Source organism: Osmerus eperlanus, chromosome 7 (assembly GCF_963692335.1).
Source record: "Osmerus eperlanus chromosome 7, fOsmEpe2.1, whole genome shotgun sequence".
Lineage (NCBI taxonomy): Eukaryota > Metazoa > Chordata > Actinopteri > Osmeriformes > Osmeridae > Osmerus > Osmerus eperlanus.
The window spans coordinates 11619478-11639851 of record NC_085024.1 but is presented as its reverse complement, the minus strand read 5'-3'; the positions used below and the strand labels follow the sequence as shown (position 1 = coordinate 11639851).

The 20374-nt window shown below is 45.1% G+C and overlaps 1 protein-coding gene across 2 annotated transcripts in view; it reads left to right on the top strand.

The window, feature by feature from the left end:
- Positions 1-20374, top strand: part of col14a1a (collagen, type XIV, alpha 1a) — a 73700-nt gene that overhangs the window by 34080 nt on the left and 19246 nt on the right. For both annotated transcript variants that reach the window (XM_062464858.1, XM_062464859.1), the window contains exons 16-33: positions 180-319; positions 1272-1404; positions 1617-1652; positions 2051-2193; positions 3695-3827; positions 4728-4850; positions 5915-6064; positions 8619-8735; positions 10899-11045; positions 12022-12096; positions 12771-12910; positions 13179-13302; positions 15849-15992; positions 16175-16339; positions 16611-16649; positions 17022-17160; positions 18473-18615; positions 18818-18927. In XM_062464858.1, coding sequence (XP_062320842.1) covers positions 180-319; positions 1272-1404; positions 1617-1652; positions 2051-2193; positions 3695-3827; positions 4728-4850; positions 5915-6064; positions 8619-8735; positions 10899-11045; positions 12022-12096; positions 12771-12910; positions 13179-13302; positions 15849-15992; positions 16175-16339; positions 16611-16649; positions 17022-17160; positions 18473-18615; positions 18818-18927 — 2201 coding nt within the window. The remainder of the gene's footprint in view (positions 1-179; positions 320-1271; positions 1405-1616; positions 1653-2050; positions 2194-3694; positions 3828-4727; positions 4851-5914; positions 6065-8618; positions 8736-10898; positions 11046-12021; positions 12097-12770; positions 12911-13178; positions 13303-15848; positions 15993-16174; positions 16340-16610; positions 16650-17021; positions 17161-18472; positions 18616-18817; positions 18928-20374) is intronic.

Below are 20374 nucleotides of genomic sequence, written 5' to 3'. Positions count from 1 at the left end.
TATTAAAAACGACACTGACATCTAACATATTACAGAAGGCGCGTGAGGGAGGAAAGGGAGTTGGAGGGGCATGTTGGAATGTGATGCCCCATAAAACAGGTCAGTCCTTGTCCCGTCATTTCTCTCAACACCTGTGCAACTTCTCACCCCCCCCCCGCCCCCCCTCCCACCCCCATCAGCACCTGTGCCTGGGCCTCTGAACCTGCGAGCCAGCGAGGTCACCACCAACAGCTTCCGGGTCACCTGGGGTCACGCTGCCACGGACATTGCCCTCTACAAACTGTCCTGGGCCCCTCTAAACGGAGGAGACACCAAGGAGGTCAGCAGTGCAGTAACATCCACCTGTCTGTCTTTGTTTTTGAAGCAGACTGAAACGTTAGTGTCTGTGCGAAAACTGTTTGGGATGAGTTTGGCTTGAAGCAGTCGTTAAATTAGTTGGATCAGAGTCCTCGCAGCAGCTACAGGGTTGTTTTTTCAGTTATTTTTGTTGGTTGTCAACATCACGCATCACCAGAGAGAGAACCATCTGGGTGTGGTCATGTGATCCGCGCTCTGAAATCGTGAAAGCCCCAGCCGTCTGGCTGCTAAAATAACCCTCTGTCCATCTAGTGTGACATCATCATTGCCCGCCGCTGAGCTGTGGGCTGCCAGACTCTGGACTGTGTAGGTGGTCCAATGCACTATAAGCTTTAACGACAATCTGACTTTCCAAGCCAGCTGTTTTTTATAGATAGGAGCTCAGGTCGATGTGTTTACCTAGATTCACTGGAGCAGAAGAGAGGGATGGAGAGCAGGAGAGAGAGAGGAGGGAGAGAGAGACAGTGTAGGAGAGAGGGAGAGAGAGCAGGAAAGAGAGAGTAGGAGAAAGGGAGAGAGAAGGTGTCAGACAGAGTAGGAGAAGGACAGAGAAGGAGTGAGACAGGGTAGGAGAGAGGGAGAGAGAGTAGGAGATAGACAGAAATAGTATGAGAAGGGGGCATGGAAGAGAAAGTCAAAAAAAGAGAGAGATGCATACTAATAGCATGCCAATGAAGCAACTGAAATTGTATTGAATTGAAAGAGAGAGAGAGACAGAGAGAGAAAGAGAGAGAGCGAGCAGGACTGGAAGGTTCCGCCATCCAGACCAAGAGCATTTCAGTGAACAGTGAACATTGCACAACTCACAAACACACGTTGATGTTTTATGTTAACAGGCCTATCCTGTATGTACTCAAACATTCATAATGCCTTTAAAGTACTGTATATCTAAGAGGAAGATTCTGTCTCTCCAGGTTGTGTTGAATGGCAATACAGCCTCCTACCGTCTGACTGGCCTGAGCCCCTTCACAGAATATGAAGCTATGCTAACTGCCATCTTCCAGGACGAGTCTGAGAGTGCCACTGCGTCCGTATTAGAGACCACACGTAAGACCATACACACTTTCCTTTGAGAAGGAACCAGACCAGTTGTATTTGTCTTTCATTTGGATTTTTTATGTGTACTTCACGACAAAGTCAGATATTGTTTTTGTACCTTGGACAATAAGTTGACAAATGGAAACAGTCATTTCAATTGCTGTTATTGTATTATACTCAACTTCTATTGAATTTTCCCATTTATGTGACTGTTTTCCCAGTCGCCAGGACGACAACGGTTGCTACCACAACCCCAGGTAATAAAGGCCCCAATTTTTGTAAAAAAGAATTACGACTGATTGGTTTATGGAAACGCTCCGTGTTTTCCCATGACTCCCTCCCCACCCTCCATTTGCCTTGCTGGGTCTCCATCTGTTCTCTGTTGCGCGGAGTTCCACACCGAGTAAACGCTGTTTGACTTCTTTAAAACTATTTCTGTTGAGATAATAAAAGCTGCTGTCTTGAACATTTTTGTTGCAATTTTGGAACTATATCATGATTTTTTGGATAACAAAATGAAGGGAAACCACACCTCATATTTAAGTGATGTGCTTCCTGTTGTGTCCACTCCATGGCTCTATTCATTCCGCATGATACACTGCATATATGTGATACTCTACATAGTATGTATTTCTTTGTGTCTGGTCTGGTCTAGTTGTGCGTCTGGGTGTGAGGAACCTGAAGATCAGCGACGAAACCACCAACAGCCTAGATGCATCCTGGGAGCTGGAGGACCCATTGGTGGACCAGTACAGGGTCACCTATACCAGCCTCAGGGGCAACCGCGCTGAGGAGGCTGTGAGTAGGGAGGAGGTAGACTGTCCTTGTCGGACGGACTGAGGGGCCTGTGAGTGTGGAGGTAGACTGTTTAACTAAGGGGGTCTGTAGGAGTCTGTAGAACAGGTAAACCTGGCTGCTCTCTATACTTATTAAAGACAGAAAGGAATGTTTTATGTAAGTTAGAGTTTGTGAAGGATTTTAATTGAAATGACCAGCATAAATTCTACTGTACCAATGCACTGGAAAGGTTTTCACAGCACATAGCTATTGCACAGCACTGTAGCTACAGTACGTTGGTCAACTGTCGTTCAAACATCACATATATCATGAAACACCTTGTTTGTGCTCGTCCTTAATACAGTAATGCTGTAACAACTTTGAAAATATTGTCTGAATTGGGAACACTGGAAAGTAAATGTAGAAATCTGACTCTAACTAGACCCGAATGTCTAGTTAACAGTTGATAGCAACACTGTAGAAGAAGAATCCACCAATGTGAGTAATTATCTGTTTGCAGCTATAAACATAAATTTGGAGCCTGTTTGGTAGATTAACTTTAACTCAAAGCAAATGTGTAATTTGTGCAAATCAGGTCTCGTCCTCTGCCCTCCTGCCCATCTCTCTCCTTCTCTTCCTCCTCCCTCAATCTTCACAGAGCCCTTGTGCCCAGTAGCCTTGAGTGACTCTGATTTTAAGATCTATTTCTTCTCTCCCTCCTCTCTGCCTGTCTGTCTATCTCCTCACTGTCTCTCCCTCTCTCTCCCTCTCTTCTCTCTCCCTCTCCCTGTTTCTCTGTCTCTCCTTTTCTCTCTTTCTCTCATTCTCTTCCTCTCTCTTTCCCTGACCAGTTTTAATTTCCAGCTGGAGTCTGACCTGTCTCTGGCTGGAGCTGTGCAAGAGGGAGGGATAGGACATTCCATTATCTTTTCAAGAACAATTTAGTTCACTGAGAAAAGGAAAGCACACACACACACAAACACACACACATACAAACAAACAAACACACACACACACACACACACACACACACACACACACACACACACAGAGATGCACGCATTCAATCGTGCACACACATACAAGGCCACACACACTCACAAACACGCTATAAAACAATACATTGTCAATACTGTAGATTGAAGTCTTGTGAGGACGTATTTCTGAGAGAAAATTGGGGTGTTGTTCAGCCAACTGGCTGTCAGGCAGGGTTCAGCACCACAGCTCCAATGGACAGCTCCTTTAACAGGAGATGAATGGCAGGACAGTGCGTCACAGGGTCTGACAGGACAGGTTAGGACTGGGATGGCATCCTTAGACACTGTTCCTCACCATTCTCCTGTGTGACAGAATCCCTCCAGTTGATCACTCTCTGTTTCTCCCTCTGTCTCTCTCCCATGGGCACACACTGTCTCTCTAGCAAGCAAACGCACAACACCCCCCCCCCCCCCCCCCCAAACAAAACATGCGCACACACACACCCACACTCACTCACGTGTCCCGTTTGGCTCCCTCCTTCCAGATTGTGGTTCCAGGCCAGCAGAGGAGAGCCCTGCTCCAACCCCTGCTGTCAGACACCAAGTACATGGTGACAGTGACCCCCGTCTACCCAGGCGGAGAGTCGGGCGTCAGCGTGTCGTCCGTGGGATCCACGTGTGAGTACACACCCATCCCTCCCACTCACTGCTGGCTTATCAGTCCTTCCAGTCATGGCCTATGGCACCGAGAGTCCGTTAGAACCCGTCTGATCAACTTGACGAACAAAAATGTAATGACAACAGTGTAAACAATCCGAGAGTGGAAAATGTCCACAGTAGCATATGTAGGCTAGCCTGCACATAACATCAGGTTTATGAGGTCTATGTGGGTCTCTTTTGGCTACCCTTGGTTTAGTATGATGAGTGAAACTGGATCTTTCTGGGTTTGATTCACACTGGGACCATCTACTAACAGTTATGAAAGGCAGTCATACGCTGGATAGTTCCAGTGCGAAGCCCTCAAATATGTGTTTTTATTAGATTTCATGAGTTACTTCTTATGATTAGTCGGTATCATATCTTCCTTACCGTTCAGTTTTGAAGTGTTAAAGTAAATAAAAGCCAGAATCTAAAGGGAAAATGCAATCCCCTTCGGAACGATTCCATTGTAAATACCCACCCCTGCCCCTGTAAAACGCCAGCAGTTCATAAATCACATGAAAAGCAAACACACAGATGACATCCATACCTCAGTTTTGCAGCTGTCTTTGCTCATTTCAAGCCTATGGTTTACGCATCCCTTTGAGCTGTAGACCATAAGCCTATTAAAAACCAGTGCTGGCGGATATCATCCAGTTAAGTTCTCTGTAGGTCCCTTTCTGCTTCTCTTGGTGAAGTATCATGATTGAAACTTGAGGGTTGTGGGTTCCATTCCCACTAGGACCATCTATACCCGATATAATTGCTACACTTAGCTTGGATGGAAGTCTTATCCTAATGTCTTGCCATGTATGACCTTATGTAGGCTGATATAAACAAGTAATCACTAACATTAACGTCTACTCTATCTTATCTTAGTGCCCCTCTCAGCTCCCAGCAACCTCAGGGTGTCCGACCAGTGGTACAATCGCTTCCGTGTCACCTGGGATGCTCCTCCCTCCCCCGCCATGGGCTACAGGATAGTCTACCAGCCCACCTCAGGTACACACACACAGACACATGGACGCATACGCACGCACTCATGCGCACACACTTCTTCTCAGATACCTGCTCCAACAAACCTGGGACCTTCCCACCTCAGGCAAATGCATCGCACACACATACACACAAACGCACACAAACATACAGTACACACACAAACGGACACAAATCTGCACCATAAAAAAAACTAAAACACACTTTCCTATATTCTGTATAATTTGTCTGAAATGGACAGGCATGCTGTTCACATTAATGATAATATACTGGATACTGTTTCCACCTTTATCTAAGATATTTCCCAAATGCACAGACACACACACACACACACACACACATACACACACCACTCCCTAACATCTTGGAGTGTCCTTTAACAAGATGAAGTTTTCAATGTGTATATTTCCATGACTGCCAGACAGAAGTAGACCTAACACCATTACCCTGTCTGCAGTTTCCAACGGCTATATAAACAGAAAGGCTTGATTTGTTTGTAGTACAAATTGGGGAAAATATCCCACTGTTATGGAGTCCACATTGGCCCTCTGTTCTCCATTAGAAGCTGTGTAAATGGCTGTGTGGTTGAGCGGGCCAGGCCCTCCGCCTAGATTTACAGGCTGCTAAAACACACAGGACAGGAAGCAGAGTGATCTCTCACCAGCGCCAGATTAGATGGCTGTCATGGTGAAAGCTCCATTCCTCTCTCTCCCTACCACCCCAGCACAATATCCCTGCGTCCTGAGCACATTATGTGTATGTGTGTGTGTGTATGAGATAACTTGCACTTTTTCACATTTTATTTCGTTCTCACCCAATGAAAGGAATTAGAGTATTTTGGTTCATGACCTAGATACATTAATACTGTTTTTGTTGCTGTGTATGTGTGTGTGTTTATGCGTGATTATTTGTATGTCTTGCCAATCTACTTAAATACTGCATGGTGACATCATTACTTAAATCAGTTGGATAGGCCATCAATCTGTGCTGTCTGCTTTGTCTTGCATAATGAGTTGCAGTAAATGCATACAGTCGATGAAACAAACAGTGGATGTGTGTTTGTTGTCCAGTTCCAGGGTCAGCTCTTGAGACTTTTGTGGGTGAAGATGTGAACACATTGCTGCTCCTGAACCTGCAGACGGATACAGAGTACAGCATCAAGGTCATCGCTTCCTACACCACCGGCTCAAGTGAACCCCTCTCTGCCATAGGCAAGACATGTAAGTATCTGGGGCTAGGGCTGTAGTACATTTCATGTAGGTTATTAAAGTGAAATCAGAAAACGCTTCTGGGAATTATATATTTGCCTGGAGCAAACTTTCTAAAAACAATCTGACTTGTTTTCCTTGAAGTAATTGCTCCCCTGACAGACTAAGGAGGACATTTATATTCGAACACTGCCATGTAAATAACCTAAATCCTTTGTGTTTATGAATTTTATACTAGCAGGTGCAACACAACCCAGAACATTCAGTTAAGCTTCTCTCGTAAAAAACAAATACAATTCCTGGCTTGTAGAATATTTGTGCAGAACATCTGCATGGGTCTGTATTCTACTATATGGCCAAGTTAAGACAGTGTTTTAAGTGTTGTTATTTAGGATTAGGCTATCAATCACGCAACCACACACACAGACGTGGACAGACACACACACTCACACACACAACCACACACAGGACCGGCCCTAAGGTTTTGGGGGCCCTAAACAAAAATAGTGTATGGGGCCATTTTGATTGGCAAAAGGAACCAATCGCGGGGCCCTAAACAAATATTTCGTTTGTTTATTGGGTCGAGCCGGCCCTGACCACACACACATTCTCAATATCTTTCTTTACCTGCCTCTCCCTGCCTATCTCTCTCATTCTCACTCACTCACTCTCACACACAAACACACACATTCACACTATACTGTATACAGGTCATAAACCACAATACCGTCTCCCATGTGTTGGATAGATAATTATTCCTAATAAGGCCCAAGCTATCCCATTTATATAGCACTGAACTTTTTACACCAAGCTCTAAGAAATAATGTCTTACTTTCACCTCTGCCATAGTTCATATCTCCTTTTACAATTATATCAGCATATTCGTGGTAAGTCTCATCAATATTTAATGAACATTTTAATTGGACATTTTAATAACTAAAGGGACAATACACTATTTTATATTTCTCTATATCAGCGTTCTGAAGCAGTCAGAAGCTGTCCATGCATACATACAGCTCATTAGTGTACTAGGGCTTGCATAAAGAAGTGATGTGTTCTATGCATTATTCATACAGTATAGAGATAATCCTACTGACATATGTTTCTTCTGATTTTCTCGGTCATCATGAAAGAGATTGCTATTCACAGCCATGTGAATGAGACATGACTGTAGAGTCCCATACGGAATATATAAGGCATATATGTACAAGTCATATATGAAACCTATTAGAAATGGGAACAATTTCGTAAATTACATAGGTATGAAATTATATAAATGTCTACCCATAAAATCTTCATATATGGCTTATGCTCATATACAATGTAATATGTATAAATCATATATGAAACCTATTAGCTTACAAATTAAGTTAAGAAGGTGTTACTGTAAGTCATCTAACTGCTATACCTGCCTCCGCAATTTTTGTTCACACCTTTGGACAAGCACATATGGGATTATATCATGACTTGTAATCATTATGAAGTGACTTTTTAACCCTTTCACATCTCTGCTGCTTACGTAAATGGCTTCATACTTGTAGTTTTGTCGAGTATGTACCCTTTTTTCAATGACAACTCAAGTTAATTTGTTGTGATTAATTACAGGAACATGTATGATATGTAGCTGCATAGATTTTCTGTATTTCATGAATTTGTGCTTTCCCAATCCAGAGAAATGTGCATGGGGCCCTTTCTTTTGTACTGTATGTAGTGGTGTAGGTTCTATGGTTATCCAGAGGACTAAATTGACTGCATCATCCTCAGATCTCTTAGCTTGGTTTGCAGACTGCATGGGGACCATCAATGCTATAAATAAATAGCATTTTTCTTATATATTTACATGTTAAATGATAATATGTTAAAATGATGGGATTTTTACTCTGTATAACTTGAGACAACTATCACCTCAGAATTCCTGCGCCTCGTTTATTAATTGTATGTTGCGGGACAAGTTATCCCTTATTTCTTAGCGTGAGAAATGTTTGAAATGCGTGAGAAATACAAGGTGTTGCGTGAGAGCATGAGAAATGGCTGAAATGTGTGAGTCTCACGGCGAATGCGTGAGACTTGAGAGTCGTGTGATGTGTCGTTTTTTGTGTTTAAAATCCTCCCTGGCGACTCCTTCATTGTCAAGCCTTTTGGGGTTTTACTGTTTTGTCCAGTCGAGTCCTCATTAAAATGTTAGTTTGTTTTCACTTGCTACTTTTCTAAGATAGCGATGCGAGCTGAACTCGACTGCTCTCAATCAGACTGTCAGCTGCAGGTTAATCATCCGCGATTCATAGCCTCTGCTTAGTGACGATGACACATTGGCCAGGGCTCAGCCATAAACACTCCTCCATTTATCATGGACAAACAGACATGGCTCCGTAATTCATTCATATTATGCTGTGGTAGCTAATTAAATTACATGTTTAATGCTTACTGTGATCAATTGTGTATTTAGGAAACCGTCTTGTCGGCTATGTCAGGGCCATCAACAAAATGCTTCCACTGGAATTCTGTTTTCTCTCCCTTAATATTACTCACTTGTACACTGTCTTTATCTCCCTCCCTCCCTCTCCAGTGTCTTTGGGGGTGTCTGGTCTGAGTACCTACCAGGTGCGCTCCACCAGTCTGTGTGTCCAGTGGCAGCCCCATCGCCAGGCGTCTCTCTACAGGGTGGTGATTGAGTCCCCAATCAGTCAGTACCCTCCGAATCCTGATTCCTCCAGAACATACCCTGATACACGACTTCAAACCTTGTGTGCTGTTTACGTCTGTGGGATTTTTTACGTTCATCCAGAATCCGGATGTTACATGATGCTACACTGTATAATTTAATTAATTTATACATTGTATAATTTATGATTTATTACAACATTGTAACAATGTTGTAAAATGTTCATTTAGTGCTCATTTTGCAACCCCCCCCCCCCCACACACACACACACTCACCCATAACATGGTGTAACCAACAAACCTGTTATAGTGACACAAGGGAGAAACAAAGATGTCAATATAGTTCCTGTGTCCTTATCTTGGCCTTGTCAACATGGTCTGACAGCAATCCTACACCCCTCCACATCACTTTGTCCTAGACATCCTCTCTTTTCTCCTGCTCGTCTTTGATGACCTTGCACAATTTTATTTTCACGGACACCACACACGGGCTTATCCACCAACACCCCCCACTCTCCACAGCCCTCAGTCTCCCGGCGTGAGGCAGGCACGGACCAGCAGCGCTCGGCTCAGGAGATCTGAGATAAGCTCCGATATTAAAAACAGAACCCGACTCTAAATTCACACGTGTCTGAGCGTGGTCATTGATCACGCAGTGTTAGAAATAAACCAAGCAGTAACTGTTACATTTACTGACCATTGTCTTATTATCATGGGCATCCTGTTGGCAACCCATATGGGCACACCATAATTCAATTAACACTCATGGCTAATTCACTTTTGTTCGTGCACCTGTTTGCTAGGTGATTCTTGGCTGGGCTGACTGGCTATTAGAGCCGCTGGCTGACTGGCTGACTGCCTTGTCATTGTACTGTGCGCATGTTTTCTAGGTAATCATTCAAAAAATATTTTTAAGAATTGCACAGGTTAACCATGATCTTACTATTTTATTCCAGCCAGAACCTTTTGAGAGTTCATTGTAAGACCACGTCGAATAGCAGCATGGCTTAGAAAGAATCCTTTTCCATGCCATTTTATAGCTTGATTTGAAGCAATGTGTTGAGGTGGTTTGGCAACGGCAGTTAATTTTCCAACAAGACTTTGAATGTTTTCCAGAAAACGTCCTCTCCCACTGTTCCTACCTACGGAGCAGTCTGGGTCCAGATTACATTCAGCAGGTTTATTGGATTAGAACTTCTGTGGTTCATGGTGACTTTGATTGTAAATGAGAAGCCAGACTCATAAATCTTAACATGAATGGGATGCCGGGACATACGATATGATCGTCACGATCTGCTCCCAATATCAAATTATTTTTGAAATTCCCTATTTTCGCACTTCCATGGACAAAAGAAGGAAAAGCTTTTTCCCTTTTCCCATAAGTATCCCATTCCTGGTAGTCATATCAAAACTAATTACTTTCTCTATAGAGGAACATAGACTATAACCAGATGGAGACCTGAAGACAGTGTGTGCTGAATGGTTTTGATACAGAGAAAGAAGAGATACAGGACTGAGATGCCTCTGCCTGCATACCTGTCTTTCTACCTGTTTACCAGCCGACATACCTGTCTTTCTACCTGTTTACCAGCCTACAGCTTGTCTTTCTACCTGTTTACCAGCCTACAGCTTGTCTTTCTACCTGTTTACCAGCCTACCTGCTTGCTAGACTACCTGCATATTTCCCTGCTTGCTATGCAGCCTGTCTGTCATACTCTGGAAGGAGATCCTTCAGGGGAGATTAAGGAATTAAGATTCAGTAGCAGGGGAGGCAGATTTCCAAACTACATCATTTTGTTTTGATTCTCCTGACTGACTGACTGACTGACTGTCTGGCTGACCGGTTGTCTGAATTGGTAATTTGTGATTGTGTTAAATCAATGCAGCTCCTCTAGGGTCTAGTCCCCAATGGCTGGTGCTTTGTCGTTAATCTAGCCAGAAAGACACCTTGTGAGAACCAGATGGCAACTCTGCCTCCCTTTTCCCCTCCCTCCTCATACAGCTGTTCTTGATTATGAACCATTAAAATGTCAAGCACAGCCCTCCATCCCCAACTGTTCTCCTTCCCCCGTCTAACATTGATCAAAGAAAAACATTATTTTTGTGTCATTTATTACATTTTGCTTCAACAGTACAGCAATGAGATTATTGATGATAAAATAATAATATATATTTTGCTTTTCAGATGGACAGAAACAAGAAGTCAGTGTTGGGGGCGGAGCCTCCAGGCAGTGTTTCTATGACCTGTCTCCCAACAGCCAATACCAGATCAGAATTTACACCCAGCTCCAGGACATGGAGGGACCTGCGATCATGACCAGCGACACCACACGTACGGAGCAGACTGGTTAAATACTGCACACCACACTCTATATATACTCTATCTGTATACTGCACACCACGCTCTATATATACTCTATCTGTATACTGCACACCACACTCTATATATACTCTACCTGTATACTGCACACCACACTCTATATATACTCTACCTGTATACTGCACACCACACTCTATATATACTCTACCTGTATACTGCACACCACACTCTATATATACTCTACCTGTATACTGCACACCACACTCTATATATACTCTATCTGTATACTGCACACCACACTCTATATCTACTTTACCTGTATACTGCACACCACACTCTATATATACTCTACCTGTATACTGCACACCACACTCTATATATACTCTACCTGTATACTGCACACCACACTCTATATATACTCTACCTGTATACTGCACACCACACTCTATATCTACTCTACCTGTATACTGCACACCACACTCTATATCTACTCTACCTGTATACTGCACACCACACTTTATATTCTTCTCTTCTCCTCTTTCATCTCTCCTCTCCCTCCAGCTTCAATGTCACTTAGCAGGTATAATAACAGGCTAATGATGCAGGCCATTGGTTAGCAGATGATGTGGAGAAAGCTCCTGCTTTAGGGACAAGAACAACTTTCTCTGTGACTGGCTTACAGATAAAGAGATGGATAGATAGGTCTGTCTGCCTTGGAGTGCTGCGGGTAGAAATAGGATTTTCTCTGCCATCTCTCACGGGAGCAATACACGCCTCTTATCAGGGAAAGCGATGTGTGTGTTTGTGTGTGTGCATGCGTGCGTCTGTTTGAGAAGATTTGAGAGATGCCGCACGACTGGTCCTGTATGAGCTAATGCGCGTCGGGCCTGTGTGCTCGTATTCATTTGTGTGCGTGCATGCGTGTGCGTGTGTGTGCCGCGAACGACTCTGTCATCATGATTTATGTTCCTGTTGTATCTATGTCTAGTCCCTGCTCCCACCCAGCCCCCCACGGAACCCCCCACCACGCCACCGCCTGCAACCATCCCGGCAGCTAAAGAAGGTAAGAGAGTGTGTGTGTGGATGTATATGTGTGTGTGTGTGTGCGTCCAGCTGCTTTCTATGTTCTCTGACCTTTGTCAAAGCCACACCACAGCGCTCCTGACAGCTAACCTTTCCCTTTCTGGTTTTCTGGGTTGCATATCACGAGGGGCTGTAAATATGTCTCAGCTATCACCAAAGTGAACCACATAATCAGATAATCTCATGGCTGAGGTCGCTTTTTTTTTTATGGGGGGGGGGGGTTGGAAATATGACTTTGAGTAGCACGTCTTGTTCCTCTTGGAGAACAGCCCATCAATCTCATCAACCATTCGCCATGCAGCTCAAACCCTCTTGGTGCTGTGTTGACACAGCGCGGGTGTGCAGTCATGATCAGGGTTGCTGGAGCGGCTCTCTATCCTCTACTGACCTGCAGCTGAACCGTCTAACACATGCCCTCCAGACTCAACACTGTAGCCCTCCAGACTCAACTCTTGGGATTTGGGCCTGTTTTGTACCCGGACGCTTATCTGAAAAGTGAAAGGTGGTCTGTTTGTGTGTGTGTGTGTGTGTGTGTAAGGGTGATATATCACGGTCAGTGTGTAAGGCTAACAAATACACTGCATGTGTCCCTTCCTGGCTGTCAGTGTTTGAGTCCAACGTAAATAGTACATGTGCGCCTGTTTGCCTTGTCAGTTTGCAAGGAAGCCAAGGCTGACCTGGTTTTCCTGGTGGACGGGTCCTGGAGCATCGGCGACGACAACTTCCAGAAGATCATTCGCTTCCTCTACAGCACCATGGGAGCGCTCGATCTGATTGGTCCAGACGGCACTCAGGTGAGCCTTTAAGGATCATATTAGAGCGTGTTATGTGAACTAAATTTGATCCAGTTGTGACACATATAAATGTACAGTAAAGCAGCTATGAGGAGTGGGTGCGAGCTGTCAAGTAATAACTGTTACCTGGCCCTGTGATTACAATAAATACAGACAGTTTGGAGACAAACACAGATTTTTTGTTTTGGTAATGATGATGGTTTATATATTTAGATAACTATTTCACCAAGCTAGCCCTCATCCTCACTCCCATCACTGTACCCCCCAGGTGGCCATTGCCCAGTTCAGTGACGACGCAAGAACGGAGTTCCAACTCAACTCTTACAACAACAAAGAGACTTTGCTGGAGGCCATCCAGAGGATAGCATACAAGGGAGGAAACACAAAGACAGGTGAGCAGTACAGCACAGGCCCACGGGCGAGCTATGTCCACAATGTACAAGATGTTCAGCTAATAAAGCTGATGATTTAGACTGGACCCTCTGAACTCATATGCCGAGATGTTCAAATCCGGTATTTTTCCGTCTCAAGCAATGTTAATTCTCGAGACCCACAGATATAGCAGATATTTTGCATCCAGTGTATGAAGATATTTGTTGACCGCTGACTTTATTCTAGCTCGTCTAGCCCTCACAGTTAGCCTGCCTCCCCTCTGCCTCCCCCTGCCCCCTGTTGTGTTTGGAGGTGGAAACAGGTGCTCACTTTGTTAACAAGACTGACTATTTGAGTTAGCTGGCAGCCAAGTTGCTCCCTGTTCCTTTAGAGTGGAAAGATGGTATTTCACGGTTTATTCTCCACACAGCCATTGATGTCTCAAAGGAAATTCAATTTTTGTAATGTATTCTTTTCTCTGGCCGAGATGGTCATTCCTCATTTTAAAGAGGCTGATAGCTTTTTTTCTAGATATCAGAGGGAAATATTTTGGACTAGATTTTTCGGGGAAAGTCTTGCACATTTGATGAGTGAATTTGTATAACCCTCCGACCTGGTGTTGTAACAGACCACCTTGACGACATACTGTATGTTCTGATAGATCTAGAAACAGCTGCTTCCTTCTTCCACCAGGAGAGTGGAGGACTAACAGGAAATAAACATTATTGTTCCTTAAGGTCCTGAACACTGCACTTCTGAACAATCCCATACACTACCCACAATCCCATAGTTGCTTTCCCTATCCTGTGAAGTGCATACTGGCTAAAGCATCACTCAACCCCAATTCAACCTGTTGGATCTCAGTCAAGCCCTGAATACTGTACAAATTACAATCCACATTAACCCCAACAAACCGTACACAATAATCACAACAGGGGGATTTCAATGTTTGGAGCTGAAGTTTTCCCTAATGTTATACTAGGCTGCAGACTGGGGGAGCTGTGTTTGTAAAACTACATGAACACAGGTGTTTAGTAGGCTGTCTGTTACTTCAAATCAAATGGATAGCCCAATCACAAGCAATGCCACAGAAGGTTTACTTCCTAATTTACCTTTTTTCTCACACCAAATGTGTGAGCAACGGCCAGTCTTCCTCTCCAAAATATTCAATAATACCATGTCTTTATAGCCCGGCCCCTAGGATGGAAAATCTCCTTGGTTGTTTATACCATCTCCTCCATCAACCTCCTACATGTGTTTGGATTCTTCTTGCAAAACTTGTTAACATCAAAATGTGCCCAGACTAAACCTTTAGGTACAGTCCTTAGCATTTATAGAAGGAATACATTCTCACACGCTTGACTAGGAGGGACACTTGATTGATGGTGTGGTGTTGAGCCCAGGACCCCTCTATCTGCCAAAACTAGGCAGGAACAACTCTTCTCTCTCTTCAGGGCCACTTTCCCTCTTCACGCCTGGCAGGGTTTTATATTTCCAATTTGACCCTGTTTAATATAACAACGTTTTGAAACAGATATAAGTCAGACAGTTTTAGACTTGTGGAGACTGATGTTTACCACCCTGCGCCTGTCATTAGTCTTCTTCTCTGACAGGAGCAGTGTAGTAGAACAGGAGTGGAAGTAGAAAAGAGCCTGAAAGAGAGACTGATTGAGAGAATAAGAGAAAGAGAAAGAGAGAGAGAGAGGGAAAGAAAACCGTAGAAAAAGAAAGAGAGAGGTCGAGAAAAATGGACAGATGAAGAGAAAGATAGCTCTGAGGTAGTGAGGGAGAGTCAGACACCAGGAGGAGGCAGCCAGCTGGACCCCCGACTCAGCTCCCCTCAGATTAGAATTGATATTCCAATTGTTAAAGGCCTCCGTGATGCTCCCCCCCCCCTCCCCCCCCCCCTCCTCACCCCCTGTCACCCCTCCCAAGCCGTACAGGGCCCTGCAGTCACATATATTATTCAGAGGAAGGCCCTTGAAGGTTGTTCAGAGCTGCTTCAGGCTGTAAACTGGGCAGTTACAGAGATAGTACTCGTGCTGGCTGAATATAAGCAGTGCGGCTGTGATCCTCTCTTAATGTTCCTCTCCTGACAGGCCCACAGATCATGTGTTTGGGGCCCAGTTTTTGGGAGCACTTTGCAGAGAGGAGGGTCTCCAGAGACCCCCTGTGGACTGTTCTGTCCAACTAGTTACAATCCAGGCATCTGATAAGTCTGGCTGCTGCTGCTCTCTATTCGTGTTTCTATGTCACACTTGATTAATCTCCGTAGAAGCATTTTAGATGGGTATTTATCGGGAGCAGAAATCTGTAAACAAGCACTGGTTTGTCAGAGCCTCTTGTGAGTCATTTAGTGAAGCGAAACCTTTCGTGAGATGCAATAATGTGTCCCCCCAGGTCAGTGACTGGGCTTTAGTGCACCGGTCTAACATTTGTATTCTCTCTGACTTTCCAAACCTCTCACCGTGCCTCCTCTATTCTCCACTCTTTCCTTGTCCTTGCCCCCTCCCTCCGTCATTCCCCACCTGACTTCCCCCCATGCCCTCCCCCCTGGCCCCTCCAGGCCGTGCCATCAAGCACGTGAAGGAGGCCATCTTCACTGAGGTGGGGGGGTCCAGGAGAGGAGTCCCCAAGGTGCTTGTGGTGCTGACGGACGGACGGTCCCAGGACGACGTCAACAAGGTCTCCAAGGAGATGCAGACCGAGGGTGGGTACCGCCATAGCGATGGAATAGTACTTCCTGTATCTCCACATAATTCATTTGGCTCCTGAAACCAAAACTAGGCGTACTGTTCGAACGCAGAGCTGAGAATTTACCTTGAGATTCATACATTTCTGAAATAACCTACAAAAGACAAATAACAAAAACGGGTGCTCATGGCTCTGCAGGACACATCATCTTCGCCATTGGCTTTGCGGACGCGGACTACGGAGAACTGGTGAACATCGCCAGCAAGCCCAGCGAGAGGCACGTCTTCTTTGTCGACGATCTGGACGCCGTCAAAAAGATTGAGGAGCAGCTCATCACCTTTGTCTGTGAGGCCGCCACCGCAAGTAAGGACAACAGTCCATCAGTCCAGCTGTGTCCTCACTGTCCCCGAATGCATTGCATTCCTTGTATTGGCCTCTTAAGGCTATTGCACACTGAGTCCGAAATGTTGAGGCTGACGATTGCGAAAAAACGCATACGAAACTTTCGCACTCAGTGTGCAAGGGCCTTTAATCTGAATATAAAGGATGCTTAAAAACATTTAGCTCACAATACACTGATGTACAAGACTGTCTGTCCGTGGTGAGACGTTTGTGTTTTGTGTTTGTGTTGCAGCTTGTCCCTCTGTCCTGATGAGTGGAAACACTGTGGCAGGTGAGATGTGTGGACTATGCCACAATGCAATGGAAAATGGCACTGCTTGGTAGTAATTGGGTGTCTTATCATTTCTAATTGTGTGGTGGTGACAGTGGTAATGTTATTACAATGTAGATATTATAATGATGCGAATGATGATGACAACAATAATGATAATGATAATAGGGCTTATGTTGAGGATGAGGATATAAGGATATCTATGATGATGATCATGATGAAGAGAACAACAAGGATATTGATGGTGATGATGATGAGGATATTGATAATGATGATAATGATGATGAGGAGGAGGAGAGTGATGAAGATATTGATGAGGACGAAGAGGAAGAAGACGAGGAGGGTAAATCAGATGTGTTTCCTGTACCCCAGGCTTCAGGATGATGGAGAAGTTCAACCTGGTTGAGAAGGAGTACAGCAGTGTGGCAGGAGTGTCTCTGGAGCCTGGCTCCTTCAACAGCTTCCCCTGCTACAGGCTGCATGGCGACGCCCTCGTATCCCAGCCGACCAAGTAGGCCCCTGCTCTCTCTCTCGACGCAACAAGAAGCCTTTGATTGCCTAAAAAGCCTCCATCCTCCCTTCTTCCCACCAATAAGGTCCTTAATGACTGCCGATCATTAGTAACCATCCTCCCTCTTGGCCATCCAGACACTCTCTCATTTAGTCAGGGGTGAGATCACTAACTGCAAGATCTTATTAACAACAAGCACATCGGAACTATCTTGTTACCGACAATGTAGGTGTCTTATTTTACCTGCAAAGAATGTTCCCATTCTTCTAACCCAGTTAAGTCTCCACTTAGGCTTTTTTACTCTCGTTTTCTCTCTTAAATACTACACTCACTTATACCAGCCTCCATTTACTGTAGCCAACATCTTGAAAACATATCTTAAATTTGAACTCACATATTGACATACAGTAAGTTCATGATGTATATCAATTTAATTTTATCACCTTAATTAATTGTTGGCCAGAACATTTCCTATTTTCTTATTTTCAGGAGCATTTCTTATCCGCGACATCTAACTGCTCTGTGCCTAAAACAGCCCTCAAGAGCCTGGACATTGTGTCTGTGTCCCACTCTGAGATACATATGCTTCAAAGAGTCAAGGGAGGAGCAGGAGCGAGTAGCTTAGCTGGAAACAAACAGAAGAACTCTTTGAGTCAGGAGCCAGAATCTAAACTCAAGGCTCAAGGTCTCTCCAAAAATCCATGGTCCTCGCCAACAAAAATGACCAGGAGAGGTCTGGGGCTCGGTTAACCAGATGTGAAGTAGTGGTGGGCGGGTGGGTGGGCGGAGGGGTGGGCGGAGGGTACTGGATGCTGGGGTGTGTGCGGCGTCAGTCCTATTCCCTGTGTTGACAGATGTACTTGTGCTCCCACTCAAGATAATATTGAACCAAGGCCCGCTTTCACATGTTGAGATGGGAGAGTGTTTTTACAGTGGAGAGTTTCAGCACCTTTAACGATTGAGGTCCAGTCAAACGGACACGTGTTAGCACAGAGGCTGCCATTTCTTGAGCTTTGTGTCTAGACCATCAGCAAATTATGTTGCTAATGGTGTTGGTGCTGTAGGAATAGAACCTGCTGGGTGCCCTGTCATGAAATGCTCATAATAATAAAATGAAGGCACTGAAGAAGAACTTGAACAAATTAAGTTTGGGGGTGGTACCTTCCTTTAATAAAAACTTGTGACTATAACAACAGAGAGTCTCACCACAGTCTCTTGATAGCAACTCACCATGAATTTGCCCATAACTTCACAACATTACGTCACTGTTCTACTGTACCAGGCGCCTAACAACACTTCCTGTCTGTGTCAGGTACCTGCACCCTGAGGGTCTGCCATCCGACTACACCATCTCCATGATGCTCCGCCTCCTCCCTGAAACCCCACAGGAGCCCTTTGCATTGTGGGAGATCCTAAACAAAAACAACGAGCCGCTCGTGGGCCTCCTCCTGGACAGTATGTACAGAATTCTTCCCTCCACCCCTTCACTTCCTGAGTCAAACAGGAAGTTAGATGCCAGTCACTTCCTGCCATGGCAGACCGCATGCTCTTGAAGGCCTCAAGATTAACAAAAACTCTCAGGAATTGCTGTTTTGAAGGGACGTTTTAGAAATACTGTTATGTACTAATAGGTCTTGGTTCTGGTTTCTTGCTGCAGATGGAGGAAAGACTCTCACGTTCTTCAACTACGACTACAAGGGAGACTTCCAGACTGTGACATTCGAGGGTCCTGAGATCAAGAAGATCTTCCACGGCAGTTTCCACAAGGTCTGGTCTCTCCGCCACACTCTTTCTCTAAGCTCTCCTCCACCTCTCCTCCACCTCTCTTCCATCCCTCTCTCCCAAGTCCTCAAGCATCAAGCCGATCATGCTAATAGTGTCTCGCTCTCGGTGAGAGAGCGGCCAGAAAATCTACCTTTTGAAAAGGAAATGAAGAAAACCCATCACCTCGGCCGTCTTCTTGCCCTCCCCTCCCTCTCTCCACTCCCTCTCCCTTCTCCTTGAGCTTCCAGCTGCCTGAAGGACTGTGAGAGCCCGTCCATCACGCTTTCTCTCTCCCCTCTCGTTGAGCCGGTCGGCTGTTGTGAAGGCATGCTAACAGATCCCCCCCACCACCGTCTGCGTGGTGCGTGTGCACGCTCTGCTGGGGAGGTGCTCGGCTCTCTCTTCCATCACACGAGATGACAAGCAAGAAGGGGGTGGAGTAGGGTGCTTGGATAGGGTTGGAGGTAGGGGATTGCGGGGGTATGTGGGAGGCGGGGGGGGGGGGGGGGGGGGTGTGGGCGATTTGGAGAGAAGGACATCCAGCTGTATTTTCCCCCCCATCACTCAAGGTGTCTTCATATGGTAAATCCCTGCTCGGCCTGGTGCTGCCGGATGCTACTGTAGCTGTTTGTGGCTGGAAAGGGGGAAGGGAAAGGGGAAGGGGGAGAGAGGGAAAGGAAGAAAAGAAGAGATAAACAAAAAGAGGACAGGAACTGTTTTGATAGCAACACTATCTGGGAAGCCCAGCTGTTATCTGAAGGGAAAGGGAATATGTTTGCACCCCTAAGAGGGCCCCACCCACCGGCTAATTCCCTCGTTCCTTGTTGCCTTTTGTTGGGAAAAAAAATGAAAAAGAGAGATGGGCAAGAGATAAAAGCTGTCCGGATGGACAAATGCAGCGTGGGACTGGTCCCTTTGCTGTTGGGGGTTCAGGCACTGCGCAAACTGTTGAACTTGACTCCTGGCCCCAGTGACATTGAAAAACATTGAGAGACTCGGTTTATGTTCTTTCCATATTCCTCTCAGGCTCAGAAATGAGAACAGAGGCTGTTATGCAGGCGTAACAGTCAAATCAGATGTTGGGAACATAGCTACCAAGCTCTGAGTGCTATTTAGTTTTCAATTTTCCCAGCAGGGCTCCGATAGATGCATTTTCTACAAAGATTAGCATAAGGTGTGCATGTGGCTGTCAGTGTGAGTGTGTATGTGTGTGTGTGTGTGTGGGGGGGGGGCTACAGAGCTCAGGGGTGTGTTAGAGGCAGTGAACTGAATATAATGTCCAATATCTGGTAACTGGTAATGATAAACATATTCTATCTAACTGCTGCTGAAAACAGACAAAGCTCAGGGTTAATCTGGCTCTCACTACTGAAACTGGAGCTGACCAAGCACACGCACACACACACACAAAATTATCATAAATGAATCTAAACAAACCTCTGCACTAATA